The 26,837-nt window shown below is 36.7% G+C and overlaps 1 protein-coding gene across 4 annotated transcripts in view; it reads left to right on the top strand.

Moving 5' to 3' along the window:
* NALCN (sodium leak channel, non-selective) overlaps window positions 1-26,837 on the top strand; it is a 232,806-nt gene that overhangs the window by 127,140 nt on the left and 78,829 nt on the right. For all 4 annotated transcript variants that reach the window (XM_027674690.1, XM_027674688.1, XM_027674689.1 and 1 more), the window contains 2 exons: window positions 5,471-5,608; window positions 10,087-10,161. In XM_027674690.1, coding sequence (XP_027530491.1) covers window positions 5,471-5,608; window positions 10,087-10,161 — 213 coding nt within the window. The remainder of the gene's footprint in view (window positions 1-5,470; window positions 5,609-10,086; window positions 10,162-26,837) is intronic.

Genomic DNA, 26,837 nt, shown 5'->3' with positions numbered 1-26,837 from the left:
GAAGTGTGTAATTTACAGTATGTGGCTTCTTTTTGCAGTTTTATACTGAAACATCTCTTAATAGGTTTAAAGTCAATGAAAATTTTGAACTCAAAATTTGTGATTGATTATGTGAATAGTGGCGTCCCTCCAAAGGAGTGTGACTTCCTAGAAAAGGCTGGGGAGTTCTCACATTTTCTGCCCTGAATAAAGACCACTGAATCAGTTTGCAATAAGACAATTATAATTATTTTCAAAACATGACTGAAGACATACTATATAAAGTAGGAGATGATATGAGGTCTGCAATACCAGAATTTGCTAAGATAAATTTTTAGGAGCTTACCCTCAGAGAAGAGCAAACCTAAAAAGTCCAGGACTGTTGCTGTGGGTTTTTTTTTTGTTACAAATAGAGAGAGGACAAGCATGATAACAAAAATGATGACATTAGAGGCTAAATTTTGAGTTTGTACAGTAAAGTGTTTTCTACACTGAAACAGACAAAACCTACAATCATTTTGAAACTCTAAGTGCTTTATAAAAAGGCACAGTATGGGTTTTGGAACAAGTAGACCTCCTCCTTTTGCTAATGCCTCTAAATTGCATGTTTTCACATGGTTTCCTGATGACAGTGAATAGGCACAAGCTCAGTGTTGCCATGGCTACTAATTTCACCCTTCTTTTGGCCATTACTTCTTTTGGCCCAATGGACTGGCTTTCTATCTAATACCAAGTATAAAAATATAGATGTTTGCTATAATGTTTTTAACCCATCTGCCATCTCTTATTTTTGCATGTCTTCTTGGGCTGCACATATTGAGCCATGAGAAAGTACAGGGGTGGCTGGGCACCTGAGGAAGGAATGGGAGGGGAAAACTGTTCAAAGGCACAGGTATAAAAAGGCCACTAAGAAAATTCACTGTATGGAGAACAAAACATATCGTTGATGTCTCTGACTTCCATGTCCTGGTATCTCTTGGAGTTTGGGGCCGTATGCTGACTGCTCTCTATCTCAGGTTACAAAGCTGGGAATGCTGCCTTTCTTTTAAATGGGTCATTACAATATGAAAGCCAGGCCCAACTGATCTCAGAAGCAAAAATCCTCCAGTCTTCACAAAACCAGATCTCTGCTGCTAACCTTAAGCTTGGAGAAAGTTCAAGATATGAAATATTAGCTCAACCTAAGCAACAGCCATTTAAAAAGTTAAACAATGTAGTCTTAATTCTCTGATGCAGTTAAAATCTCAGTATGCCACATTTTTACAGGACAGCTACTCTTCTCTCAGTGCATTACTGTGCATTCATGAGTGTGTTAGGAGGAAAACATAAGTTTATGGTAGTAGAACAGATTGCAAGGAAGTTATAGCAATGTCCTAAATCCCTTTAACTTAATTTGCAGAAGAAATCCCACTGATTGTAGAACAGCTTCCATGAATACAGCCATTGGGATTTGTCCGCTACAAGCTCCAGTTACAAGACAAGTACATTATAACTGTTAAATAGTAATTTGTGTGGCACCACCCCTGTAATAGTTGGACAAGATATCAGAACTGGTGCTTTGGCTCATATATTCTACCAAACCTTTGCCAATCTTCTACTATAAATAAAAAGGTAGTTTGACTTCCATCATCAAAACAGCTCATTAAGTAATAGGGCATAAATACTCAAAGAAATTGACAGTCTTTTCTATAACACAAATTAATGCAGAAAATCACCATTTGCATAAATCTCTAAGTCTTGTCTTCACAGATGTTGATTCTGTCAGCTAGTTGCATTTCAAATTAATTTTAAAATAAACAGTGGGAAGTCTATCTTTCAGCTAAAAATAACTTGCTCCAAAGGAGATTGCTAGGTGCAAAGCGCATACTCATTGTGCACTGCCTTATTTACTTAAAACTAATGGGTTTTTTTCATATACTGGACTTTAATGGTATAATAAAATACTTAAATTATATTGAAAGGTCATTTTATATAACTATGTGCTTAGTGGACATAGTTTAAATGGAAGATTAGATTTTTATGATGTTCAAAGAATATCTTCTCCACATTAATCTAGTACTTATATTTATGAGAGGTCACAGTATTGGAGGTATCTTTACACCTTGAAGAATTAAGTAAAATATATATTTTTAAAAAACAGTAAAATATTGGAATTCACTTTGATTCAGAAGAAAGGGTACTGCACTGGTTCAGTTACCCAGTCCCTCAGGTGTTTTTAAAACCAACAATGGGGTATGTTACTTAATGCAGTGCCTCCCTTATATTTCAGCAAGGAGTGCCACACCAGTCAGGTACAACTGCCACAGGCTCCAGAGGTACTCTGAGTGCAGGGAAATGACAGCTGCCTGGTTTAGCTTCACCTCCCCATTACGAAGGGAACCTGAGACTCGAGAAGCAGTGTTGAGCACTGATGGGGTCATTGTCTTCTTCATCCTCACCACCACTGGCAGCTGTAAAGGAGGCTGAATTTTCTGCTTGCTTCATGCATGCTCAGCTGGCTACACAAGGCCTCTCCTAGATAATGATCGCAAATGCTTCCTTTTCTGCATGTTTTCCATGGGGAGAAAATGATTTGTTGTAAGAAAATGAATCAGTAATAAGAGTTTGCATTTTGCGCAGTGTAAAGAGTCCATGTGCATGGCTGTAAGGGGACACTAATTTGAAGGGAGGATCTTGGATTCAGGTTGGCAGGATGCTAGTTAAGGCCATAGTTAAGCAACATAAAGTAGAGGGCACTGTGTAAATTCCAGCCGTCATGTTTAGTCTCTCCTAATACATGATATACCAAAAACTTTAGCCACCATAAAGAATTTACAAAAAAAGTAGTTGCAAGCAGTTTTCTCTGCTGCTTCTAGTTCATGATAGCCTTTGTTCTCTGTGGGATCTGTGTGTTCAAAAGAAAGATTGGGACTTTACATTTGGTCAAGATATTGCTGATGTAAAAATTAAAGTCTGATGTTTAACTTCTTTCCCAATGTGTGTGATTGCTCACTTGGATGCCTTAAGCTGCTCCATGTACATCTTAGCTTCACTTTTTGTGAGTAATTTGGACTTGTAGGCTTAAGCTTCTCGAAAATTTGATTAGTATGAGTTAATTCTGAACAGCAACTGTAAAAATAGCTCTCAAACTCCTTGGTCTTAATCTAGCAATGTGTTTATGCTTCTGTCTGCTTCAGAATGCCACAGAACATATCAGCAATAAAAAACCAAGTTGGACTCTGGTGAGGGGCTTTTTTTTGTGAGAGTCAGCAGGCAAATTTTTTCAAAACCCTCAGTATCTAAATGTTTGTGACCCCTCTAACAGAGTAAAAATTCACGATTCTTCCTCTGAACATGATCTAGAGGCAACATGATCCAATTTTTTACTTTAAAATATGTTTTAATTAGACAGAGGAGAAAAAGCTTTAGTCCTACGATCCTTATCCATGGTCAATGAAAGAATGGACAGATAGTGAGTATCAGTGGCCTTCTGATGCTGCTTAGTTGTTAACTTTCTTTCTGCTTCCAGAAATCCCTCTCTGAGGCAATCCCTGGGCACGGGCCATTCACTTAAGAGTTGGACTCGATGATCCTTGTGGGTCCCTTCCAAGTCAGAATATTCTGTGATTCTGGGAAATTGTTCTCTCCAGCTGGGCACTCCAAAACTCCTTTTATGCAGTGATTGCATAACAAGATGCACTGGATTAGATTGTCCCTGCCCTACCCAGCCCTGTTACAACACCCCAGCATGCTTTGTACTTGCAGGCCATTGTTTCAAATTTCAAGCAAAAAGCATACACCCTTGATTTCATGATACAGAAACAGAACGTAGTGAGTCATGCCACATCCGTCTTATTATTTCAGATAGTTGGAACCAGCTCCTTGTCACCAAATATTAGTGATGTGTTGCACCCATAGGGACCTTACGTAGACCACAACCAAGTGCTGTATGTATGCACATGGACAATCTTCTCTAGAGTAAATTAGCCTTCACTGCAGGTGAGAAATCACATTCTGGAGTGACCTCCCTTAAGGGTGTGGGTGTAACCTTTAGAGTTGTGTTTGCATTGGAAGAAACTGCTTAGAGAAGTCATTGTTTTGTTTGGAAAACTCTGCAAACTTGATAAGGAGCCCAAGCAAAGTAATTGCCTGTAGTTTATAATAGGAATATAAAACTGAAGTCTCCCACCATTATTTTTGCCAACAGCTTTAAAAATTAGTTAGAACTCATTTTGTTGTTTCCCAAGCACATAAGTTTATATACCTACATGTTTTCAGCTTTTCAAGCATGCATTTTGACTTAGGGTAAATTGATGTGAATAGCTCTCTGGGTACTGTTTTCTCACAGGTTTGGCAAGAAGAATGTTGTTCTCTTTGTGCATTAATGTGTTAATCTGCTGTTGCTGGGAGTGTCAGGCACACTGAGCACAGACCTAATATATCTTTATAACTGTGTTAACATCTTGAATTATAGGAATCCTGTTAGTTGTAAGCTGCATTGTTGTAAGACATTGTTAATGTCTTCAGTTCCTAACACTTTTTTGTTATGCATAAATTTCCGTAAGATACCAACTTTGATCCTGTCTGGAAAGAGAGCACTTTTGATGTCAGGCAAAAGCAAAAGAAACTTGTGCAATAGTTTGACCTCATTGAGACAGTTAAGACTATCAAGATCCACACTTCGCTTTGATACCATAGTCCAACTTCTGTTTCCTAGGCAGCCTGCAGTCCTCTGTAGCTGTGTAGGATGTATATGCTCACGTTGAGTTCGATTGTGGTCGATGCTATAGGCTCCAGTTGGGGTTCCAAAGGTCTAAGGCATCTGGGTTCTAGATTTATCTGCTTTCATATGTTCCTATCACCAAATAAAGTTGTTTGAAACATTTCCATTATTTCCTCTGTTCTGAAATGTATGTCTGGTCTGAAGGGATTTGAAAATGTTACAGGAACAGTTCCACTATTTGCTATTTACAAAATGTAGAGGAACAGTCTGACTGACTGAATCAAGTGCAAGTACTGAGACCTTGCCTTTTGTTGGTTAATCTTACCTGTGGGGTGCCTCAAATGCTTCTACTATTAAGATTACATAAAAGTGTGGTCACATTTAACTATAACACTTCATTATAAGTATATTCATAAAGAGGTAACATGGAAGAAAAAGCATAATAAAAAAATCACAATACAGTATAACATTCAAAACAATAATATCTGATGCTCAGGATGTTTCTCTTTTTTTTGCAGTCCTGAAGGAAACCAAAAAACTCTTCATATGGGCTAATGGAGCTAGGACTATGTTACAAATTGCAGTTTACAGTTGAACGGTCAAGCTATTGATTTCTCCTTTAGCTCATGAATAGCTTTTTGCTTGGCTTTAAAAGTTTAAATACATTTGTTAAGGTTTAAAAAGCAGAACAAAACAGGTGTTCTACTCTGTTAAATCAACTTTAGGAATGTGTCAATAAAACCATATTAATATAATTTGTTAATATGCTGGCAATTCTCTTTCCTGCAGGCATTCATGTCAATGTTTCAGATTCTCACACAGGAAGGATGGGTGGATGTCATGGATCAGACACTGAATGCTGTAGGACATATGTGGGCACCAGTAGTTGCTATTTATTTTATACTGTATCATCTTTTTGCTACTCTGGTAAGTTTTCACTCTTAAATATGCTGTGGTTTTGAATTATTCTCATAGCTCTTGTATTACTTAGTATTCTCAGCTAGTTAAAACTAATTGTGATGCCCATTTTTAGCATAGAGGGCTTTAGGACTAATTCTTTGATGTGGTAGAATTAATTTACCCTTCAGCCATGTGGCATAAAGTGGTGGGCTTTGTTCTGGTGTGAGGTGGTGTTCTTCTTAGATCCAAGTAACACTGCTAGACTAACAGTATAATTGTTATCTGTCCTGTACTTTCACAGCTCTAATGATTGTGGAGTTAAGCAAGTGATTTTATTTATCATGTAGAAATGGTCTCCTCAGCTTTCATTGCATTCTCTTTGCAATAGTAATTAAAGTAAGAAGTCTAAAGCCTTAGGATATAAACTTAACTAGTAATCACTACATTCCTCTTGTCTGATGCAAAATCAATGCACATATATATATGACATAGAATATCAAGCAATAAATGGATGATAACTAATACAGCAGTTCCTCCATGTATACAGAAATGGGGATTATATCTAAAAGCCCCATTTTTCTGTATGCATTTAAAATGGGATTATTACATTCTTTTATAGAGAAAATGAGAAGGAAAACATCTCTTTGGTTATCCTACATCAGTAAGGATACTACATCATAAGTACTGTATTTTGAATACCAGCACAGAGAAAATACCACAATCAGGGGGACTAACCATTTTATGCTCCCTTAATTCACTCCTACTATTGCTCATTTTGTATTTTCCATTCACTGGATGTTTTGATGCACTTACTCTTATTTTCACTTCCTTCATTCTATTTTCATTCTTTACTCAATTGTCTACTTACATAAGGTATTAAATGTATTTATACAATCTTCATCAGCTTCTATTTACTTCTTTTACTTTACAGTATGTCCTGTTTCACTTCTAAAGACTGACTAATCAGACTGTAATTGTGGGTGCAGCAGATTCCTTCATATGGATTGAAAACTTGACCACTTTATAAATGGCAATAAAGTGCATTTCATGCTCTTAGAGCTGCTTAGCCAAATTAAAATATAAGCCAAACAAATGTAGGTATCAGCAGATATATAGGACATGTAATTTGTTCACAAGGGTCAGGAAAAACAACTTTTCATGCTGCAGTGGTCTTTAAAACTCCTTAGGAATTGGGGATAGAAAGCAAAAGGGAAGTGAGTTTTGGCCATTGATTTGAAAGCAGTTATTGGTAAGAGAATCTTATTGATGTTTTGTGATGCTTCATCAAGAACATTGTCTGATCTGGCATCCATTTTTACCTCTTAGATGAGCATTAAGCAAGTCCATAAAGCAAAATAGTGTCAAGTGTCCTCTGTTCCAAAAAGTCACTTCTTAATTGAGAAGTAACTTAGCTATAAGAGCAATTTTAGTATTCTGCCTTGTGTTTCATGTTTGGAAAGAGTCATCTGAGACTTCCCTATTTGTTTACTCAAAGCACTTATTTTGCTAGAAGCAAAGTCTCAGTACACTGTCCTCAGTCCTTTTGCAGGGAATTTGCATTTAAGTCCATGGTCCTTGCTTTGCTTTCTTCTCATTCACCGCTGCAAATTTTACATGAATGAAGAAACTCTGCAAAGACAACTTTGCACAATTACCTGGGCTTTTTAGTTTCAGTTCTAAGACCTTCCTTAGACCCTGGAAGAGAAACACTGTGTAGGACAGAGTTTTCTATAGGTAAAAGAAGTTTAAAGAAAGAAAATAACATGGAACTGGTAAGGGAGCATGCAAACAGTTGGGCTGCTACTGAAACCTAAAAGAAGCATTCTAAGAATAAACAGCCATCAGTGAATAACAAGAGTGAAGTTAAATGAAAAAATTACTTTTAACGACTGGAAGAGGGAGGAGGATTAGAATTGAGAAGAGATAATTGCAGGCATTTGGCAAAGCACACTGTAGAGCCTTGGAAAGAAATGAATAGGTTTCACATTAAAAGGCAAAGAAAAGTTGAAGCTTGGAAAAAAATCCCACTCTTGGAACCAAGGACTGTTATTAGTTGAGATGGCAGCAGAGGAAATTAAACAAATAACAAGTTTACATTGAACTTTGTGGTACATCATTTTTGGTTCTTGTTGAAAAAAAGAAAAAAGGGAGCAAGAAAGTCTTGTCTTGATACATATCAGTGCGTGAATCAACAAGACTGTAAGGGGTGATATCTTTAATGAGTACCATACTTCTTTTTACTATGGAACAGCACTTCCTTAACTGGTATGCTTTGAGCTGCAGGTTCTGGAGTATCATGGAATGTAACATATCTGAAGAAGGAAAACACCATACCGTAAAATCCTGACAAAATTATAGCAAAACTGTTCATCATTAATTAAGTAGTTTGTGTGTGACAACCCACCCTTAAGGGGAAGGAAGCACCTAAGATTCATAAATGCTTGATCATCTAAAGGAATGACAAAAGTCAGAGAGTCCACAGTCAGAAAGTTCCACGTGGCATGGAAATTGGTATGTTACTCCCTGACCTGCTATGTAAGCACATGTCAGTGGGTTTTGGATAAAGGAGTAGGATAAAAGGGAATAGAGAAATTAAAGGGGAAGAGATGAATTAATTAAGAAAGAGAGAAAGGAAAAGAGAAAAAGAAAGTGAAAGAGAGTCCTGTTTCCAGTGTCAATCCAACTGGGGGGTTGCCGATCCTGGTTTCAGCATTGACCAGCTGGTAAGTGTCAATCCAGCTGCATCCATCTGGCCAATGAGATGTCCAGAGTCCTGAAGGGCACTGCCTGGGCTTGGGTGGGTACCATTTTATGGACAGGTTTCTCCACCCCAGAGACGGGTTTCTCGCTTTCTATGCTGGTTAGTTATCATGCGCAGTCTGTTCTTTCAGGCCTTTCTTGAAATGGGTTGTAGGGCTTTGGGGGACTTTGGTGGTCACAATCCCACCCTGTAGTTCATGACCACTTCCTACCACTCTTGATCTTGCACTGTACTGTGTTGTGCTTATTTCTCACAGAAAAGCACTGCCCTATCTCTGCCTTCCCCCCCTTCTCCAGCCAAATCTTGTTCTTTCTTATGCCATGTTAACACCAGTAGTCCTTGGTTATTACCAACAATTCATATCTGTTATTACTAATAGTCATTGGCTGGATCCACAGCCATCCAGTTATCAGTGTTTGAGATAGATACAAACATTATCCCCTTCTTCTGGGAATCAAGACCTCAAAAGCATCTCACTTTAGACCGCTGTTTATAGGGTCATTAGAGAGCGGGCTTTAGTTATAGTAATTTTCCATTCTGGCCACAATTCAAGTCAGTAACTTGCTTTGAAAGTTCAACAACAAATATATTATTCCATTTGAGTTGTTATTCAGGCAAGAAAAATAAGTTTTCAAGACAGTTCATTAAAAACCAGGTGCTTATTAGACATCTGTTAGTTCCTGGGAACAGACAGTGTTTCTAATAAGCTCAGGAGGGGCTTAGACCTTGTGCAGTTCATCAAGGCTGAGGCCTAATGAGCATTTCTCAGATCATAGTGTGGGCTGGGGGGAGGCAGAGGAGATTGTATCACCACAGTCCATCCTGTGACTAAAGTCAGCTTCTCTGGGCCTCCACATTGTGTCAGGTATTACGTATTTTATCAGAATTCTGTCTTGCTTTGCCATTCTGAATGCTATCTTTACTTCCACTGTTCATAGTAGTTGGATCATTGAAAACTGTATGAGGTACTGTTTAAGTATGTGGCACATATAATATGTCTGCTAAAGCCACTTTCCTGTTTAAAGAACACATTTTTTTTCTGAACACTGACAGTTTTTAAATTTTTGGGCCAGAGTCCTTCCTGTGTCTTCTGTACCTTTATAGTTCATGGAGGGAAAGAAAATTCTTCCTTGGAATAAGGTCCAGACACTCAACTCTGATGCAGTTTGAGTTCCAAACTCCTTGCTGGCATACTAAGCCACTTAAATTTTATCTTCTATATAGGTGGGACAGGTAAACTTGCACTTCATTTACAATAGTGCTGAAACGATATGTCTGCTCTGGTTGTCACTCAGGGGTCCAAGACCACAGAAATATTCTAGGCCTCTAACTCTTTTAAAAAAAGTGCTAAGATTCCTACCTTAATTGAAAACTACCTTAACTTTACAAGCTGTTTTAGGATTTTGCTTTGTGGGTTTTTTAATTATTATTTATGATTAATTTAATTTTCTTTGCAAGTGAAGTACATTTTAATGAGTATATTGATAAAATATATAATGCATTTGTCATCAAACCTAGAATTCAACATTTTTAAACTCATTAATTTTATGGTAAAATAAAAATCAATTTAGTACTTGCAAAATGGCTAGGAGATATATAGAAGCTAGGAGATATTAGTTCAACAGATGTCAAAGGCAAGAATCCAGTTTATATCCATAGGGCCATCATTTTTCCATGTCATTTAGTAGTACTTCTTAAGAAAAATAAAGTCAACTTTAACAAATCATTTACAATTGTTTTGTAGATTCTACTCAGCTTGTTCGTTGCTGTTATTTTGGACAACTTGGAACTCGATGAAGATCTAAAGAAACTTAAACAAGTAAGAACATATTTTTGTTGTGCTTGGAAGTAGTTTTAATAAAGCATTACTTTACTGGTATTTTATGTGGTAAAATAATATGTGAGGGAAAAAATCAAAATATTATAAAAGAGATTTAGAAATTGGTTTAAATATTTAATGAAAGTCAATTCAGGTACTCAGGTAATTAAAATAATTTAAAAATCACAGCTAGGTCATCTTTTTGCTTTTAAACTAGTGAAAGTTGTCCCTGCCCATGCTTTATGAGCACAGCACAGCTCCACTGCAGGGGATAGTACTGACAAGGCTCCAGAGACAGGAAGGGGTAGAGCAATAGGTTCAATGTGTTAGGGGAGGGCTAAAGAGGCTTGGCAAAGTTGTCTTGCTTGTTTGGTTCTCCACATCTGGAGACCAAGAAGTCATTCTGTCATGCTTGAAACCCCAAATGTCAATCACATAAAACAAATTTAACCAGAGAGTTCACACTGGCTTTTCTGACCTTGTGGACAAATGACCAGAGAGGAAGGTGTCTGTAGCTTTTACATAAATCTATAGCTATGCTTTAATTTGCATAAAGAGGAGCAAAGCCATCAACGTTTCATGCACAAAATAGCAAGAGTTGACACATGGGAACCTCTTTTGTATTATTGGGCTTACAGCCTTCTTTCACCCATCATTTGCTAGTTTTGTTCATTTTAAATGTGCATCAACAATTGTCGAAGAATTGCGTTTTTCAATTCTTGAATATTAATCACCCAGACAAATAAGATATTTAACACTGAATTCTTACATGAAAATGTTATATACTTGTGTTAAATTCGTCTTTATAGAATTCAATACAGAAATCAATATAGTTTTTGTGGTTGCAGTATTAAATTTCAGTATGTATTGCAAACTTCAAATAAGTTAAAAGACCAAGTATTTTCTGCCACAAAGAAATACAAATACTGGATTTCAGCTAATCAGCTTGTATAAGTGACAGATCTTACAGATGATTTTGGGATGACCTGACAGTCTTGAGTGTGCAAACCAAGTAGGCCAAATCAATTCATGTTTCTCTTTACCAGTCTCAAGAGGTAAAATGCTCTGAAATGAAAATGGCTCAGATGTATGGCAAACAATGTTATATCATTCTGATACCCTTACAGGAAATTTTTCAAAATCTCTGCATGAGTTAGAAACACAAATCAACTGTCCGAGGTGAAGAGCTAATGATATGAAATCCAGTGGTTTTTCCATGAAACATAGCATCTCTGATTCATAAACCACTTTAATAGTCTACATTTTTGCATAACTTTGTGCTTTAGCAGCTTGCTCTGGTGAACAAAAAGCAATGATAAGAGACCTCCACGTGCAATACTTGCCACTGTGTCGGTCTGAAATCTTGTTAGCCTGGTAGGAATTCTGTCTCTGTAATAGCAATAGAGCACACCCCAGTGAAAGACATCAATATAATTTTTTAAAAAGTCTTTCAACTTCATAGACTACAGCAGCATAACTACATGAGTATGGTGCTGGACCAGAATAAAACCACTTCCTCAGTCACCAGACCTTCCAACTACCATGCCACTGACAGACTGTTTCTATGACTCTATGTTTCTATAACCAGAGCACAGCATTCTGCTATTGGGCACAGCAGTTTGGCTGACTGGCATAATGGTATATGCATTATACACCATTCTGATGTATAAAAACATCCAAGGTGACTGACACTGGTTCACTTGTACTTACGCTTTTGAAATGTTCTTTTTGATGGCTAAAATGGTGCTAAGAAAAGAACTCCAGAGCAGTTAATTGAGGGTGAGATAAGGAAAGGGTTTAATTTGTGCCTAGGCATAGATGTTACAAGACGCACGCCGGCCGTGTTCAGGTGTTACAATTTACAATACTGCCCGACCAATCCAAGTTTTGTCCATCCCGTAGCTTTTGCCCTGGTCCACCCCCTGGCCCAACCCCTGGGAATTGGGTCTGGGGGTTTTTTGGACCACCTCTTCATCACCTTCATCATCTTCAGAGTACAGAGGGTACACGGTCACCCAGTTCTTGACTGTGTTCTGTGGTTCAGGCTAAGATATGAGTGTTCTCTAAACAGAATACGCCTGCCTTGACAAAAGACTAAACATTTCTACTGAATTCAGGGGTAGAATTGATATGGGGAGCATGGAATGGGGTAAGAGGGTCGAGGAATGTGTAAACTACTGTGCTAAATGGTGAGGGATATAATATAGCTGCTGCTTCTAAAATCTACTTCTACTTCTTATGAAACTTATAAAGCTTACAAAATTAGAAAAATAAGAAACTAAAAGGGTCTTAAGGCATCATTTTAAACAGTCACCTCTCTTCAAAGACTGTTAGTCAGTACTGCATTTCCTTCTGGTATTTTAAAACAAATTAAGGTTATACGAAGTGTTGCATATTTTAAAAATTACTAAGGTGAAAGGGGGTAAGGGTTTGGTTCTTGGAGCTGCATGATATAAAGTTAGTGGAATGAATGTACAACTGATTAAATATCAAGAACCAAAAAGGTTTCCTGTAGGTCAAATGCAATGGTATCACAGGCTCAGTGCTGACTGTGGTCTAGTATGCTGAAATATTGGTTGCCTTGTCTCAAGAAGATAAAGTAAAAAGAGTTTTTAATTCAATGATATTTTGAATTCTCCACTAAAAACGGACTGTAAGAAGAAGAAGGATTGTAAGGTAATTGTTATGTTTCAACCAAGAATATTTCTATAAAGAAATAGATCTGTATTGCTGCACGGGAAAATTTTTGACATCTATAATTAAAAGATAAATGATGTTCCAAAGGAGGAATCAAATAATTCAAATTGTAATTCAAATGTAAAAGATGTTGAGTGGTTGAAAATGGTGAAACTGTAATGCTCTACAAAGTATTTCCATCCTCATGGGTCTGGTTTTTTTCCCTGCCTTTACTGGCTGTAAAGGTCAAGGCCTAAACCTCAAGGTACAGGGCATTTTCAGATGATGAAATACTGAATGTTTTTGAAGGAAGGACGGAGAATATATTTAGACCAGAAATCACATCTAGCTAGTAATCTCTTTTGGACTGTGTTCTTCTTAACTATCACTGAATTTCGTTTCTGAAACTTGATAAGATGTATTTTATTACTTATCTTTCAGATTATTGGGAAAGGACTAATTATTTAATATTTGCAAAATGTAAAATGATATGTAAACACTTGGTATTCATGTTGCTTCAGTAAATATGTTTAAATATGAATAAATCAAAGCATTAAATGACTCAGAGAATCTAAATAAGATTGTAAAATAATGTATTTAAAAGCAAGTAAACTTTTAGAATTAAATTTGCCAGTGCAAATTTAGTTAAGGATATGCATCATGATTCAGTTTTTAATTACATCATTACATAATATTCTTTCCAAAGGTCTGGCCTCATTTAGTGCAAGGAGTAGAGAGCTCATTTTAATAAACCACTAGTCGATATTTTTTCTCTTTATTGTACAGTGTGATCATGTGCTTTATTTATTGCCCAGTTTTCAAGCTTTGATACAAAGACAAAACTATTAATCTCCTTTCTGACTTTTTTATGGTACCCCTCATAAGTATGTACAATGAACATAAAATTTGTAAAATATTTAATTTGAGTGATTTACTTAGCAGAAGAAGCACACATAGGAGTAGAATATGTTTTTTCAATACACCATTCAGCTGGTTTAAGAACAGAATAATTCTTTGTATTTTTACAGCTCTGTTCATTTGCAATACATCTCTCATCCTCTGCCACGTCTCATCCCCTCGTCTGTCTACCATGATAGCTCGAGTGAAAAGGGTTCGTACTGTCGCTAATAGTCACCATCTCTCTGTGCATTAAACTTGATCCTCTGCAGCAATTCAGACTGACCCTAACACACTACTTAATCTCTAGGTATGTCATTGATCTTGCTCATCATCCTGTGAGGTCCTTTTCTTTGGTGATTGGTACATCAGTTATGCGGATGATATTGATCTTAGGCACAAGAAATCTCTCAGCTACAATACTGACTTCCTTCTCTTTTATGCCTGTCTTCTCCACTCTCTCCGTAAACTATTGCTCCAAAGTTAAAAAGAAACTGAGAAGATTTCTTGGATTTCTTTTGCCTTTCATGATAAAGTGACAACTTTCTTTTTTAGAAATTCATCACTCTTCACAGCATTTGAAGCATGACTTTCCCTTACAGCAACTGCATTAACTTTTCACATCATATTTTCTATATATTTACTAATTGTAGTATTAATACATTTCTATCAAATTGCCTAAATGTGAAGTCAAACTGATTAGTTTCTCATTTCCTGAATGCTCTCTCCTGAATCCCTTTTGTAACATTAGTCACATTTGCCACTTTCCTTTCTTTCACTCCAAAGTTTATTTAGGTGACGAATTATTTACCACTGCTGTATGTCAGCCTTGTTGTATCTGAGATCCTTTAGAAGTCTTGAGAGTGTGTTTTCAGGTGTTGGAGAGGGACAAGTTGAATTTGTGTCAATTATCTTCCAAAAACTTTTTTCATGACAGTTTTGTAGAAGATCAGTCTTTGGCATTGTTTAAGGTCTCCTTTGACCTTGTCTGTGGTCAACACTATTTATTTTTCTTTCTTGCTTTGGTTTTATTTTACAGAACACACTGTATATATGTTATTCTTGTCTAGTTTTATATCCCCTCCTTAATATGGCTTTATTACTTATGTTTTTCTGTTTCTTATTAGAATTTTGTAAAGTTTTAGGTTTCCCATAGCCTCACTCTCTACAGAAAAACTCACGTTTGCCTTTTTATTACTCCATTCTGGGCTTACTCTACTGTCTTAGTACCTGGTCCCTTAAACAGTTTTTGCAGCCAGTGAAGTTCCCTTAAAATGTTATGGAGATTTAAACACCTGGGTAGAATTCATCTCACTTCACCAATACATTATAAAGTTGTACATGCAGTTTAAAGTACTCATGTAAATTTCCTTCCGTAGTCACTGAAGAATAGCAAATACTTTTGGAGGGCAATTTGGAGAGACATACATTTTGTTTGTAGGGCAACTACTAGAAAATTTGGAGCCAGCATAAGATTATTCTCAAGCTACCCTGGCTGTATGAATCGTCTTTCCTTCATCTGCAGCATAGTTTGTAGCTTACAATAATGACACCTGTGTGACACTGCTTCTCAAGTGTATATCCCAGCTTCCTCTGTACCATACAAAGCGGATCCCTTCTAAGCTTACAGAATTTAAAAAGAAATATCTGTTGAATAATGAAAAAAAGAAAAAAGATATAAAACAAAAGGTAGGGGTAAATGACTGTTTTTTCATAACAGAGGAAAGTAGAGGTCCATGATGATCTTGGCCAGGATCGGTGCAGCTCAGTATTCGTGAGTTATCTAAAAATGAGGTGAGCAGTGAGATAAGAGCATTTGCTGATGGTGCAAAGTTAGTAAAGGCATACAGTATTAAAGCTTACAGTGAAGTACTTATATTTCATGGCTGAGAAATAAAATGTCAGATGAAATGTAATGTCAATAAATACACATAGGGAAGCAGCTGACTACATACAGAAATGTAGGGTTTAATTAAGCTATTACCAGTCCAGAAAGATTTTTGAATTGTTGTAGATATTCATTGTCATGTCAGTTCAGTGTTTATCAAAAGAGAAGACAAACATATTTTTTAAAATTATTAGAGAAAATTGAAAACATTACTGTTCCGCCATCTGCATCCAAGATGCTTCCTTGTCTTGAGTACTGCATGCAGGTAAGATCAAAGCATCTTTTTAAAAATAAGATATTATAAACCAAAAAGAGGTATAGACAAGGATAATGAGGATGATCTTCAGTTTTTAAATGAGAGGACTGAGGAGGAGGCTAAGTAAGAGTTATATGAAATCAGAAAAGGTATGAGAAGTTGCATAGAAGACTATTTTATTTCCTCTACAGTAAAAAAAAAGAGAGGATACTCAATCAAATCAAATAGGTTTAGTTTTAAGACAAATTAATGGAATAAAAATCCTGTAAGGGCTGATAGTTTAGATGTATCTTTCAGCCGCAGAGGTTGTCAAAACTGGGAAAGCACACAGGAAGTAAAACTACTCTTTGTTCTATTCTTATATCTCAGAGCTCTTCGGCTGGTGCTTGCCAGAGACAGGGTAATGGAGAGATGGACCGTTGGTCTAACCTAGTGCACTCATTCTTACTCCCCTGGTGTTTCATCATCTGAATGGGATTTCAGAAGCAGTTTTCAATTAGCATAAGGACAAACCCATTGGTGGCTAAACCCATGTGCACCCCCACTCTACTCTTTTGTAATGCCCGAAGGGGAAGGACAAGCATCTCAAGCATCTCTGAGCATGAACCACGGTCTAACTTCCTTGTAATCTTACTTCTGTAATCCTATTTCCTGGAATGCCACTGTTAAAACGTATATTATATATAATTATATATATAATTATAAGACAAAATATTAAATTTTCTTTTTTTACCTTATACTTGTGATAACGACCCCAGCTTACCTCACTAACTTTGAAGGGTTTATCTTACAGTTTGTGTCAGACAAGATTGTTGTGTCACTATTTTACTACTGGAGAATCAAAACTGAAGTGACATCTCTGGGTTCATATACAAATTCCCAGTAGGATGAGGAATCAAACAAAGTCTGTTCTAGTGCTTGAGCCCCTCGAGCCAATCAGGAACATAGATCCACTTTTAAATTGTTGAAATCTCACATAAGTGGAGTTCTACTGCTTCAAAGGAATATTCCCTTGAGGAAGATCAGATTTCTGTCTTACCGCATGTGTGCTGTCTGTGAACACTGCTGCACACTCACAACATGAATACAGATGGCAGTCATTACTAAAAATATTTTCTCCATGCCTTACTACGTGGCAACAGAAATTCTTGGAGGAGTAAACAAAAGTGGGGACATTTCTCTTCTAATTTAACTAAATTCACACTCTTACCGGTGACGGTACTTGTCATATGTACGTGCTCCTTTCCCTCCGTTTCTGCTCCAGACCATGAAATATATACAAGTGTTCCTCCCCCCAAATCCATATCAAAGCAGCAGATCCTCCAGAGTTTTATATATATATACATATATATATCTACTATATCATGGTATATATGTATACATATGTACTTATAGTATACATTTTTTTTTTAAAGTGATACCTTTCAAATTAAATTATCCTGCTCCTGTGCTTTTAAAAATAACAGATTTTTATCATGTTCATTTTCTCTCTTTTAAATCTCACTTTTAACTATTTGATGTTGGAACAAAAACTTTCATAAACAAAGAAACTTGGAGATAATGATAGATTCTTTGCTGGTTTTGTCTGTTGAGATAGATTCTTGCTTTCAACAATGTTTAATGTCTGAATAGCTCAATTTGATGCCAGTAGTTCAGGGTCACATTTTTAAATGCTTAAAAGCTTTGCAAAAAAGAGTCAGTTAAACAAACATTAGTAGTCTTGACAGAGCTTTCACAGCAAAAGCATAAAAGTAATAAAAGGAATGCATTAGGCAATCTGTCTCATAAGAAGGCTCAATTGCAGTAGAAGAAAGTTGATCGGGACTTGAGTGCTATCAAAAATGGCAGTGCTATCAAAGAACTATCCTGGAATCTAGTAACATGATGCTTGGGGTTTTTGATGGTGGTAGTGGTGGTGGTGATAGGAGCACAAGGAGGTCTATACTTGGATCTACTACCACCTAATTGTCCAGAACTACAGTAGCAGGATACAGAGGTCTTTGAAAAGAATTTTAAAAAATAATAATAATTTTTAAATATTAATCTCTCTGATCTTAAACTCTGTTTTTTTCTGGTCTTGTTGTCAGGGAAACAGAGCGATTAATACTATTTTTTCACTAAGTAGTTACTTCTCCTTCTTCACTACTCAGATTAGAAAATCTCTGATTTATAATGAGACTTTTGTTTTCCTTTTATCTAAATGGAGAGTATCTGATTTCTGAACATTTTTCAAGTAAATTCTGGCACATATATTCTAAATGTGTATTTGACACTGCTTACCTTTCATGCAAGAATACATAAGTGGAATTTTCTTTAATCTCAGTCAAGACAAAGCAAATTAGCTCAAGAGACTGTGCTGAGTCCTTCTACATTTTTCTCTAAAGTGAATTTGAACAGAAGTTTCAAATCAAACATTTATAGTAAGTAGAATAAAATATTTTTCAATGTTGCAGGACTCTGATCACCACAGCATCCTGTTGATTTTGAGAGTTGAAATATTTATTAAATTAAAGCAGTATTCACATGTCAAACAATTTGAACTTAGATCCCCAGAGCAAACATAAAATTTTCTTTTGGTGATTGCTATAATATTCAGCTTTGCTTGTCTCAAAGCTGGAGAGAAGCAGCACAATTTGTACCTTTGATCCTAAATTCATGTGCAATCAGTTGTTGATTTTGCAGTTATTACTTTGATTCTAACTCAGAGCAAATAGATTCACATTTTTAATTCATTTAAAAGAAACCTCTCAAGAATAAAAAGCTTCCTGCACTTAAATACAGGGGTTTTTAATAAAGAAGTAGGAGTACCTTCTGACACAGACCGAAAAAATAAATCATGAGAATACTGTGTGCTTACGCAGTAAGCAGTATAAGAAAAGTTTTAATGCTTTTATAGTTAATCTGACACTCAGAAGTTTAGAAGCAACTATCCTCAAGTTTTTGAACAATTATATACAAAGAAGAACATTCTCATTCATTTAGATAATGGCTAGAATTTTCTAAAATGTCAAGGGATAAGATTCATATCACCTTGTTAGCCATGCAAAAAATTAGGCATGTAGTCTAAGCCAGTCATTTGGGCTTGCCTGTAGTCATAGTTACCCTCCAGGGAATGATTCATCCCATCCAAGCTGGATGCTTTCTTTTTTCTGTTATAGAGGGAGTCTAGGCAGCTAATTAGGCAAAATGCCTGACTTTTCAATAGATAAAGTTAAATTACATGAATATCCAGGTTTGATGAATTAGGAACCCACATTTCATTGACATTTAATCATATGGGTTCTTTTACATTATTGAAGCCAAAAATCATAGTGTGATAAGGTGCCAACAGTGGCACCTTACTGAAGTTAAGTTAGGTTAGCGACTTAGATGATAATGGCAACAAAGAAGGATAAAAGTCAACATTCAAAGCTGGTCACCTCTCTTCACTCACAGCAGAAAAAGAAGTCTACATTTATGAACTTAGGTTCATAAAATAGCAGGTCTCTTGCATTGGCACTTGAGTTAGTTTTCTAATGGTGTGTGGCACAAATTTAACAGGATCATTGTAGAGGTTCCTGACTTCCACCGGGGTTGACTCAGAAGATAGTACAGGCCCCGGCTCACTTGTGGAGCAAAAGGCATGCTCAGAGGTGAAAACAATGTAGTCAGTGTGAAACCAGACTTTCACCATTTGCTATGGGAATATGACAAAAATGTGGCTCTCACACATTTTTATGTATCCTACTAAGACTTTGTAGTTATGTTTGGTCTTAAAAGACAAAGATACAAATAATTGCTTCCCCAGAGAATAAGGCTCTCACTGCATTTCCAGTGATGTTGAGGATATCCATCTCATATTCTCTGCAATAATTTGAGAACAAGTGTTGCTGCATCAATATCAAGATACTGGGGTTTATTTTTTTTTAATTTACTGTGTTACTCCAGTTTTATTCTTGTTTGACACCCTTCTCCCCTCAGCCATTATCATTATGGTTCCCATTTACTCGGCTACTGGTTATTTTTTTTCACATCCAGACACAGTTAGTGCAGTCTTTTGTTTACTTTAGATCATACATTTCTTACTGCCCGTGATCACTTCCCCATATTCAAAGGAGTTTACTCATCCATCCATTGCTGGAAATTTGCAAAACAACATCTGTTTATTAGGAGAGCTCACATGGATTTACAGATGCAGCACTGGTTTCCTTGACACTTTTAAAGGTGTCTCATTTTTTAAGTTGACTCTTGCTCTGATTACTGCTCTCTTTTTTGGACTAAAAATCATTATAAAATTCTTTATCAGTATTTCTGTGTCCCAGGCATACACCTATTGCTGAAATTCATGATATGAGAGAAAGCTTTCCCACAAACTATGTTTCCATTATGAAAGTCACACTGACAAAGAGATAAAAATGAGCAATACACTGATCTTTTACAGAACAAAATACAGAAGTCAGGTCTGCAACCTAATCTTCCATTAGCTTTTTTGTGTCTCTCACACATAGCATGTTTCTACTTTCTGTGCTAGGGATGGTTGCAAATTTTAACTCATTTTCAGGTTTGAGGGGTTTTTGTTGTTGTTATTCTGTTAAAATCAAATGACCAGGAAGAATAGGCCGAGGTTTTGCCACTGCCCTCCAGTATACATTCATGATGATTAGTGAAGCAATCGATCTGTATATTTATACCTTTCCACTTTTTGCTTGCTTTTTTAACTGTTTCTAGATACTAAGCTGTGAAATTTGGTTTCCATACACTCTTGTCCTCCACATATTCATCATGTCCTCACGTAAAGCAGTTCTAATAACTGAAACAGCTCACTCCTCTTCTAGCTAGTGAAAATACATGCTATTTTTATAGCTTCTGCTAGACACTACTGCTGCTGTCTTCTTATATTATTGTCTGAAGAACAAATGAAGGAAGCAATCTGAACAAAGTGCACTGCTTTTTCTTTAACTTTTTACTTTGAGCTTCTAAGAAGAAATGTTTCTGCATTGATCCATTAGTTTTTGTCAAGAAGTCTTCATAATTAAACCCCTGTGAGAGCTTTGCAGAGGTGAGTGTTAACAAAGAGATGTATTCAGCAGAACTGGTCATAGAAAGAAGATAAGTCAAAATCTGACTGTCAGCCAAACCAAAGCCCATGAGTGAGGAGGCCAAGTTCTACCTAATCTTGGTTCTGGGATGTTGGAAACAGTACAAAAGTAAAATATTTTCCTCAATGTGGGTTTGGGAACTGAGAAAATATAGTTACACACTGTAGGAGAGCTCTGAAAAAAGCAATTATTTTCATCTCTGTTAAAGTGGAAAGCACATAAGCCAACTAAGGCTGTACATGGCTTTTTTTCCCCATGCAGAACCCTGGTTTCCCTGCCTGTTCACATGGCAGCTAGCCAGTGGTTTTGCCACACGATCATGCATGACTTACTAAAAGCAAAGTCCTTTCCTTCTGGGAGGGAGGTAACTCCTTGGAAACAGTCCATTTCAAAGAGGACTGTGCTTTCTCCTTATTTTGAAAATAAAGCCAAAACCAATTCAGGTTTCAGGGTAAAGCACAGTTACACAGCTATTTGCAGCCCAAACTGTCTGTGATTTGATATCTAAAGTGCACAAACTTCCATTATTCTGAAACCAGAACATCTGCAATATTGAAGCTTTAAGCAGTTGGCACTTTTACCAACATTACCAACAAAAAAAGTTGTATTGAACAAGGGAACTCTATTCAGTAGCCTATTGTTTCAGAATGCTTCTTATGTTGAGTAAAAGCCTTATGCATTTGGGTCTGGATAGCCGTATGGATAACAGAAGAGGAAAATATAATGCTTTCATAGAACCATAGAATATGCTGAATGGGAAGGGACCCATCAGGATCATCAAGTCCAACTCCTGGGCCTGTGCAGGACATCCCAAGAATCACCACGTGCCTGAGAATGTTGTCCATTGTTGCTCATTGGTTCACTCTCTGTTGTAAGTAAGTTCTTGATGTGCATCATCTAACTATCAATTTGTGAAAAGATTTATGTGAGCTTAGAGAAAACAAGCTGCTTGCAATAGCTGCAAGTAGTTTTAGGACTTGGCAGAGCTACTCTAAGAACTAAAATTTTTAATGCTGTCTGTAGGGGTAGGTACCTTTCGAAAGAATTTGTAACCAGGACTTGTTTTCGCTTATGAAGTCTCTCCTACCTAAGAGGTCTTTTCTCCATGAAAGCCATAATGTGATCTGCATTTCTATTTGGCACCACTTATATTTTATTTTCCTTTCAAATGTTTCTGGCTTGAAAAACTGACTTGAAAGCCTGTAATGCATTTAAATATTAGTGAAATTAGGTAGAATACTTGTGGAAACTTGTTGAAAGGTGCAATTTGCAAGAGATGGTAAGAGTTTCAACAGATACCTTTTTTACTTAAGGTGTTACTGAGAATGCATATTGTTATTCATATGTGTGGGAATTTCACTGGTTCTCCCTAAGCTCACAATAATATGGCAATTTGAACTAAGCATGAGCAGGGGCAGGAGAGAGTCATAAGATCATTCACAATGAGATCACAGAATCACAGAATCATTAAGGTTGGAAGACATTTCTGGAGATCATCCAGTCCAACCACCTTGCCAAGGCATGATCAGCTAGAGCAGGTGACACAGCAATGCATCCAAGAGGGTTCTGAATGTCTACGGAGAGGAAGACTCCATGATGCCCCTCAGCAGCCTGTTCCAGTGCTCTACCACCCTCACCATAAAGAATTTCTTCCTCAAATTGAGGTAGAACCTCCTGTGTTTTAGTTTATGGCCATTACTCCTTGTCCTGTTGCTGGGCAGCACTGAAATGGTGGAGGTGGCTGTTATTTTTTGTTTTCTAATGTACAACAATTAAATTTTTCTTTGTCTTGTTAGTGTTTCCTTGAAAATTAATAGTGTATTATTCTTGCTTTCTAAAAAACTGTTTTGTCAAACTTCCTCTGTGTTGTACATGCACGCATGCACACACACACACACACACACACGTCTTCTATAAAGTCTTACGTTAAGTCTTCCAGGACTGTCCTCACCATGTCATGCCCAACCCAGTAAAAGTGACCCCTTCTGTGGTTTCAAATAACAAGGGTGACCCATAGACCTCACTTGATCTGTTCAGACACCCATTTGTTTAGTGCCTCTCCCATTACCCCTTTTCATTCTGGAGCTCCAGGAAGACTTGCAGTATCCTTGCAAAATCTGTAGAAAAGAGTGAGACCCAACTTCTTTTTTTTTTAGAACTTCTGGCCTTGGCAATATAGTTACATCAGTTCTCTGAGGAGTGGAGAGGAGAAACAGTGATATCTCAGATATGTTACATTTCCATCACATTCTTTCCTGTAGCTGGAGTGTAGGATACTTGTTTTACAAAGCTAGATGCCTTTACTTTTTTCTAATAGGTCAAAGGATTTGAGACACTGGGTTAAAATCTCAGATGGGGGAGTTCAGACTCAGCACCTAGCAAACAATACAGATTCATTTGCATTACCACAACCGTCTGACATGTACTTCAGTCATGTTTAAAATATTTCACTAAGGTTTTAAAAAAAGAGAGGAAAATAACCCCAAAAAGTAAAGAATCTTAATATTTATCTTCTAAAATATACAAAAAGGACTCTTAATCAGATATATTTTGATTATACAGTCAGTGCCTTTGGGTAGTTAAAAAGCTTGCAATGTGCTATATTCCATTCTGCACTAAAAATAACGTGAATTCTGGGAGGATGAGGTACCCTCTAGGCATTAGTATAAGCAACTACGTTTAGGACAAAAAAACAATTATCAAAATGTCAGGACAAGCATTGTATCCATGTTCTTTGAAGAGATTAAAGAAAATTAGGACCTCCTGAGTGCAGATGCATATTTTTCTGTTCTGTGCATCTGATTATCATATCCTAAACATATGCTTTTGGTCTGTTTACCACAAAGACGTAATGTATATTTTTACTCTCTAATACAAGCAGCCTATGTGATTTTGAAACTATACAGAAACACACATACATGCCAACCATTTCAGAATCATAAAATTTTTCCTCCATATCAGGACCTGCAAATACCTTTGCTACATATGCATATGTGAATGCAGGTGTACACATACACCCACACACAATAAATTTGTCAAGTGTACAGAGTTTTGCAAAGTGACCAGATTTGTACAGGTTACAAAATGGCAACAGATCCCTTTTAAAATCAGGCCAGTTTTATGTAAGTGTTGAATGTATTTCCAAAGCTTGAGAATGTATGTGCATGCCTTATATTGTTCTCTAAAACAAAATCCTTAAATTTTTAACTGCTCCAACAGTGCCTCTAATGAGTTTCCCTGTGTTTAGTACTTCTTTGTCCCATCAGGCATGTCTTAATTCCACAATATTATTTTATCCCTTTTCAGTAATGAAATTATGTGGAGTACCTACATATCTTGTTTGTAAAGGCAACGGACTGTCCTAAGAGAGCAAGTCCTGCTAGAGACTTTTACTTGGTAACCCAGGTGTACTGTGTTTGAGTGTAAATCCTTTCAGACCTCTACCCTAAAATTACTGCTCTTTAAGTATGGTGTTGCTTGGTATTCAGTATGATGGTCCCTGGCATCAGAAAAAAGTCTTCCACATCCTAGTAATCCGTAGCTTCATGTCTCTCTTACAGCTCTAATTATATCACTGTCAATGTCACCTGACACTAGAACCAAGGCATTCACAGTCACTTGGCAGTTCCTTGTGACTAGTGATTGGTAGAATTTCACTATATATGTTTCTGGTGAAAAAATTATGCCAAGATTGTCTTTGGAAATTTATTATGAAGTTTACTGAGGAAGAACCTGTAGGCTTGGAATATACCAAGACGTCTACTGGCTCAAAGCAAAGGTCCTCCTAGTTCAATATATCTAGTCCCTGATAGTGGCCAGAAAAATATGTTTAGGAACTAATACAAAAACAGGGAAGGCACATAGTGCTCACACGCCTGTTAAATCTATTTTCAAATCTGTGTATATTCTAGCATTGACTGTTTGCAGCAGGAAAGATAAATTTAACAATGCACTGTGTGAAAAGATAGTTCCTTTTCAACTTATGAATCTGCCATTTGATTATTTCATTTGATGCCCGCTAGCCTGTGATGTACATTCCAGTCAAATGCTTCCTCACTGCTCTCTCCTTCCTACCATGCCTGTTATTGCTTCCTGTTTTCTGTCTTTGTGCACCTGTACATGCAGCTTTAGAATCAGACCTAAGTTTCTTTTCACTGTGTAAGTCTATTTGAAGTGATCTGCATTTGCAAGATAACTAACACATGTTGGAAAAAGTAATATTTAATATTCCTTACAAACGCCCTCATTTATTTTTTTTTAGTAAATAAATCAGTATGTGAAATTACTAGGATAGAATTTCTGTAACATCATTTCTTGGAAGTTGGTTTCTTAACAAGAATTCAGAATATCTAGTCCATAATAGAAAAAGTATTAGAAAGTCAGTCTGAAATAATAAGAAGTCCTGTCTCCCTGCATGCAGCTGGCTCGCTGATGCTTTGCTGGTAGTGCTGTTCATGGATTTCATCTTTTTGCTTTGCCTGTGTCTCCATTTGCTTTTCTCAGCTCTCTTTTCTGGTGAGACAGCTTAGTATTTGAAACCAAGGTCTTTCTAGGGGAAGTCCAGGCCATCCAGATACAGTCATTATTCATTCAGAAGACAGTTTCTACCTTACTCCTGTTAATACCAAGAAGTCTCACTGTCCTGGTAATGCAAGTATCATTTTGGCAGACGTATTAACAACTCCTTTTTTCAGTGAGGAGCAAAACTGTGCTCACACTTTATGACCCAGTATTCCTTTTCCCCTGCCCCCTTCTCCCCCAGTTCTTGATAAGTAGAACCAAAGCACATAGTTCACTACTGCCTTTAATTGAGACCATTAACAATGACAGGTCAAACACTGCTAATTGTTTTTTTGAGTACCTGGCTGCAAAAGCTATGCTGAGTGATATCTCAGAAGTGAAATTTTATCTATCAGAAGAGGAGGAGATGGAAAAGATAGGATTTGGTATGCTGAACACGTTTGGTCAGAACATGTTGCCGGAGCCCTCTGCCTCTCACCCAGCATCTCCAGTCATTCAGCAGATCTAGGAAGATGCCAATGACAATTTCAGCAGTTGCATCACTTCCAAATTTTGTGTGCTGAGGTTTTAGCATTAAAGTGGGAGTTTCAACATGGGGATTTTTCATGAACATATTGTGTGAACAAGGTGTTATAATTGGTATATCTAATTTAAACACACTCAGCATAAAATTCTATATATGTGAATGTGTATGTGAAAATCAAGGAGCTTTTTTAAGCCTGGTTAGTTTTACTTGCCTCCAGAATATTTTTACTCTTAGGACCGTGCTTGAGGTAATTCTAAATGGGAAATAACTATAAAATAGAATAAAAATGGAAAATTACCTTTTCATTATATCTGATCCCATGTAAATGGATTTTTAACAAGTGGCAGCAAAGATAAGTGTAGAACACATTTTATTAATAAATGTAAAGTACAGTAATGGTTCCAAACTGAATTTTAAGTACTACATAAAATGCATAAAATCCTTCTTTTCATCATAGAGGGAATAGAAATTTCACAAAATTCAAGTTGGTCCCCCATTCCTGGACCATATGCAGAGAATTCAAAGTAGCGCTATTTCAAAAGTAGCAAGTTTTACGGAGGCTGTGTCCATTTCTAGAAAACAAGCTGACCCTTCAAGACTGAAAAACGCGGTCATCTGGAAAACTACTCATGCTAGACTATTTCTTTTGTAATAACTGAGAAAGTTTTCAAAGTCTCCTGAAGGCTGTAGCTTGAAAACACCTTTGTTGTTTGAATTTTTTTGCTATCTCTTACCTCATCTGCCACCTTTTTAAAATCAGTATCAATGGATTACAAATTCTGGCTCGTATGTTTTATTTCCAATGGTGAAATTAACACCTAAGTATCAATTCAG

Source organism: Neopelma chrysocephalum, unplaced genomic scaffold, assembly GCF_003984885.1.
Source record: "Neopelma chrysocephalum unplaced genomic scaffold, ASM398488v2 Primary Assembly neopelma1_25, whole genome shotgun sequence".
Lineage (NCBI taxonomy): Eukaryota > Metazoa > Chordata > Aves > Passeriformes > Pipridae > Neopelma > Neopelma chrysocephalum.
The sequence above is the reverse complement of the archived record's forward strand: the minus strand, read 5'-3'. Positions and strand labels throughout refer to the sequence as shown.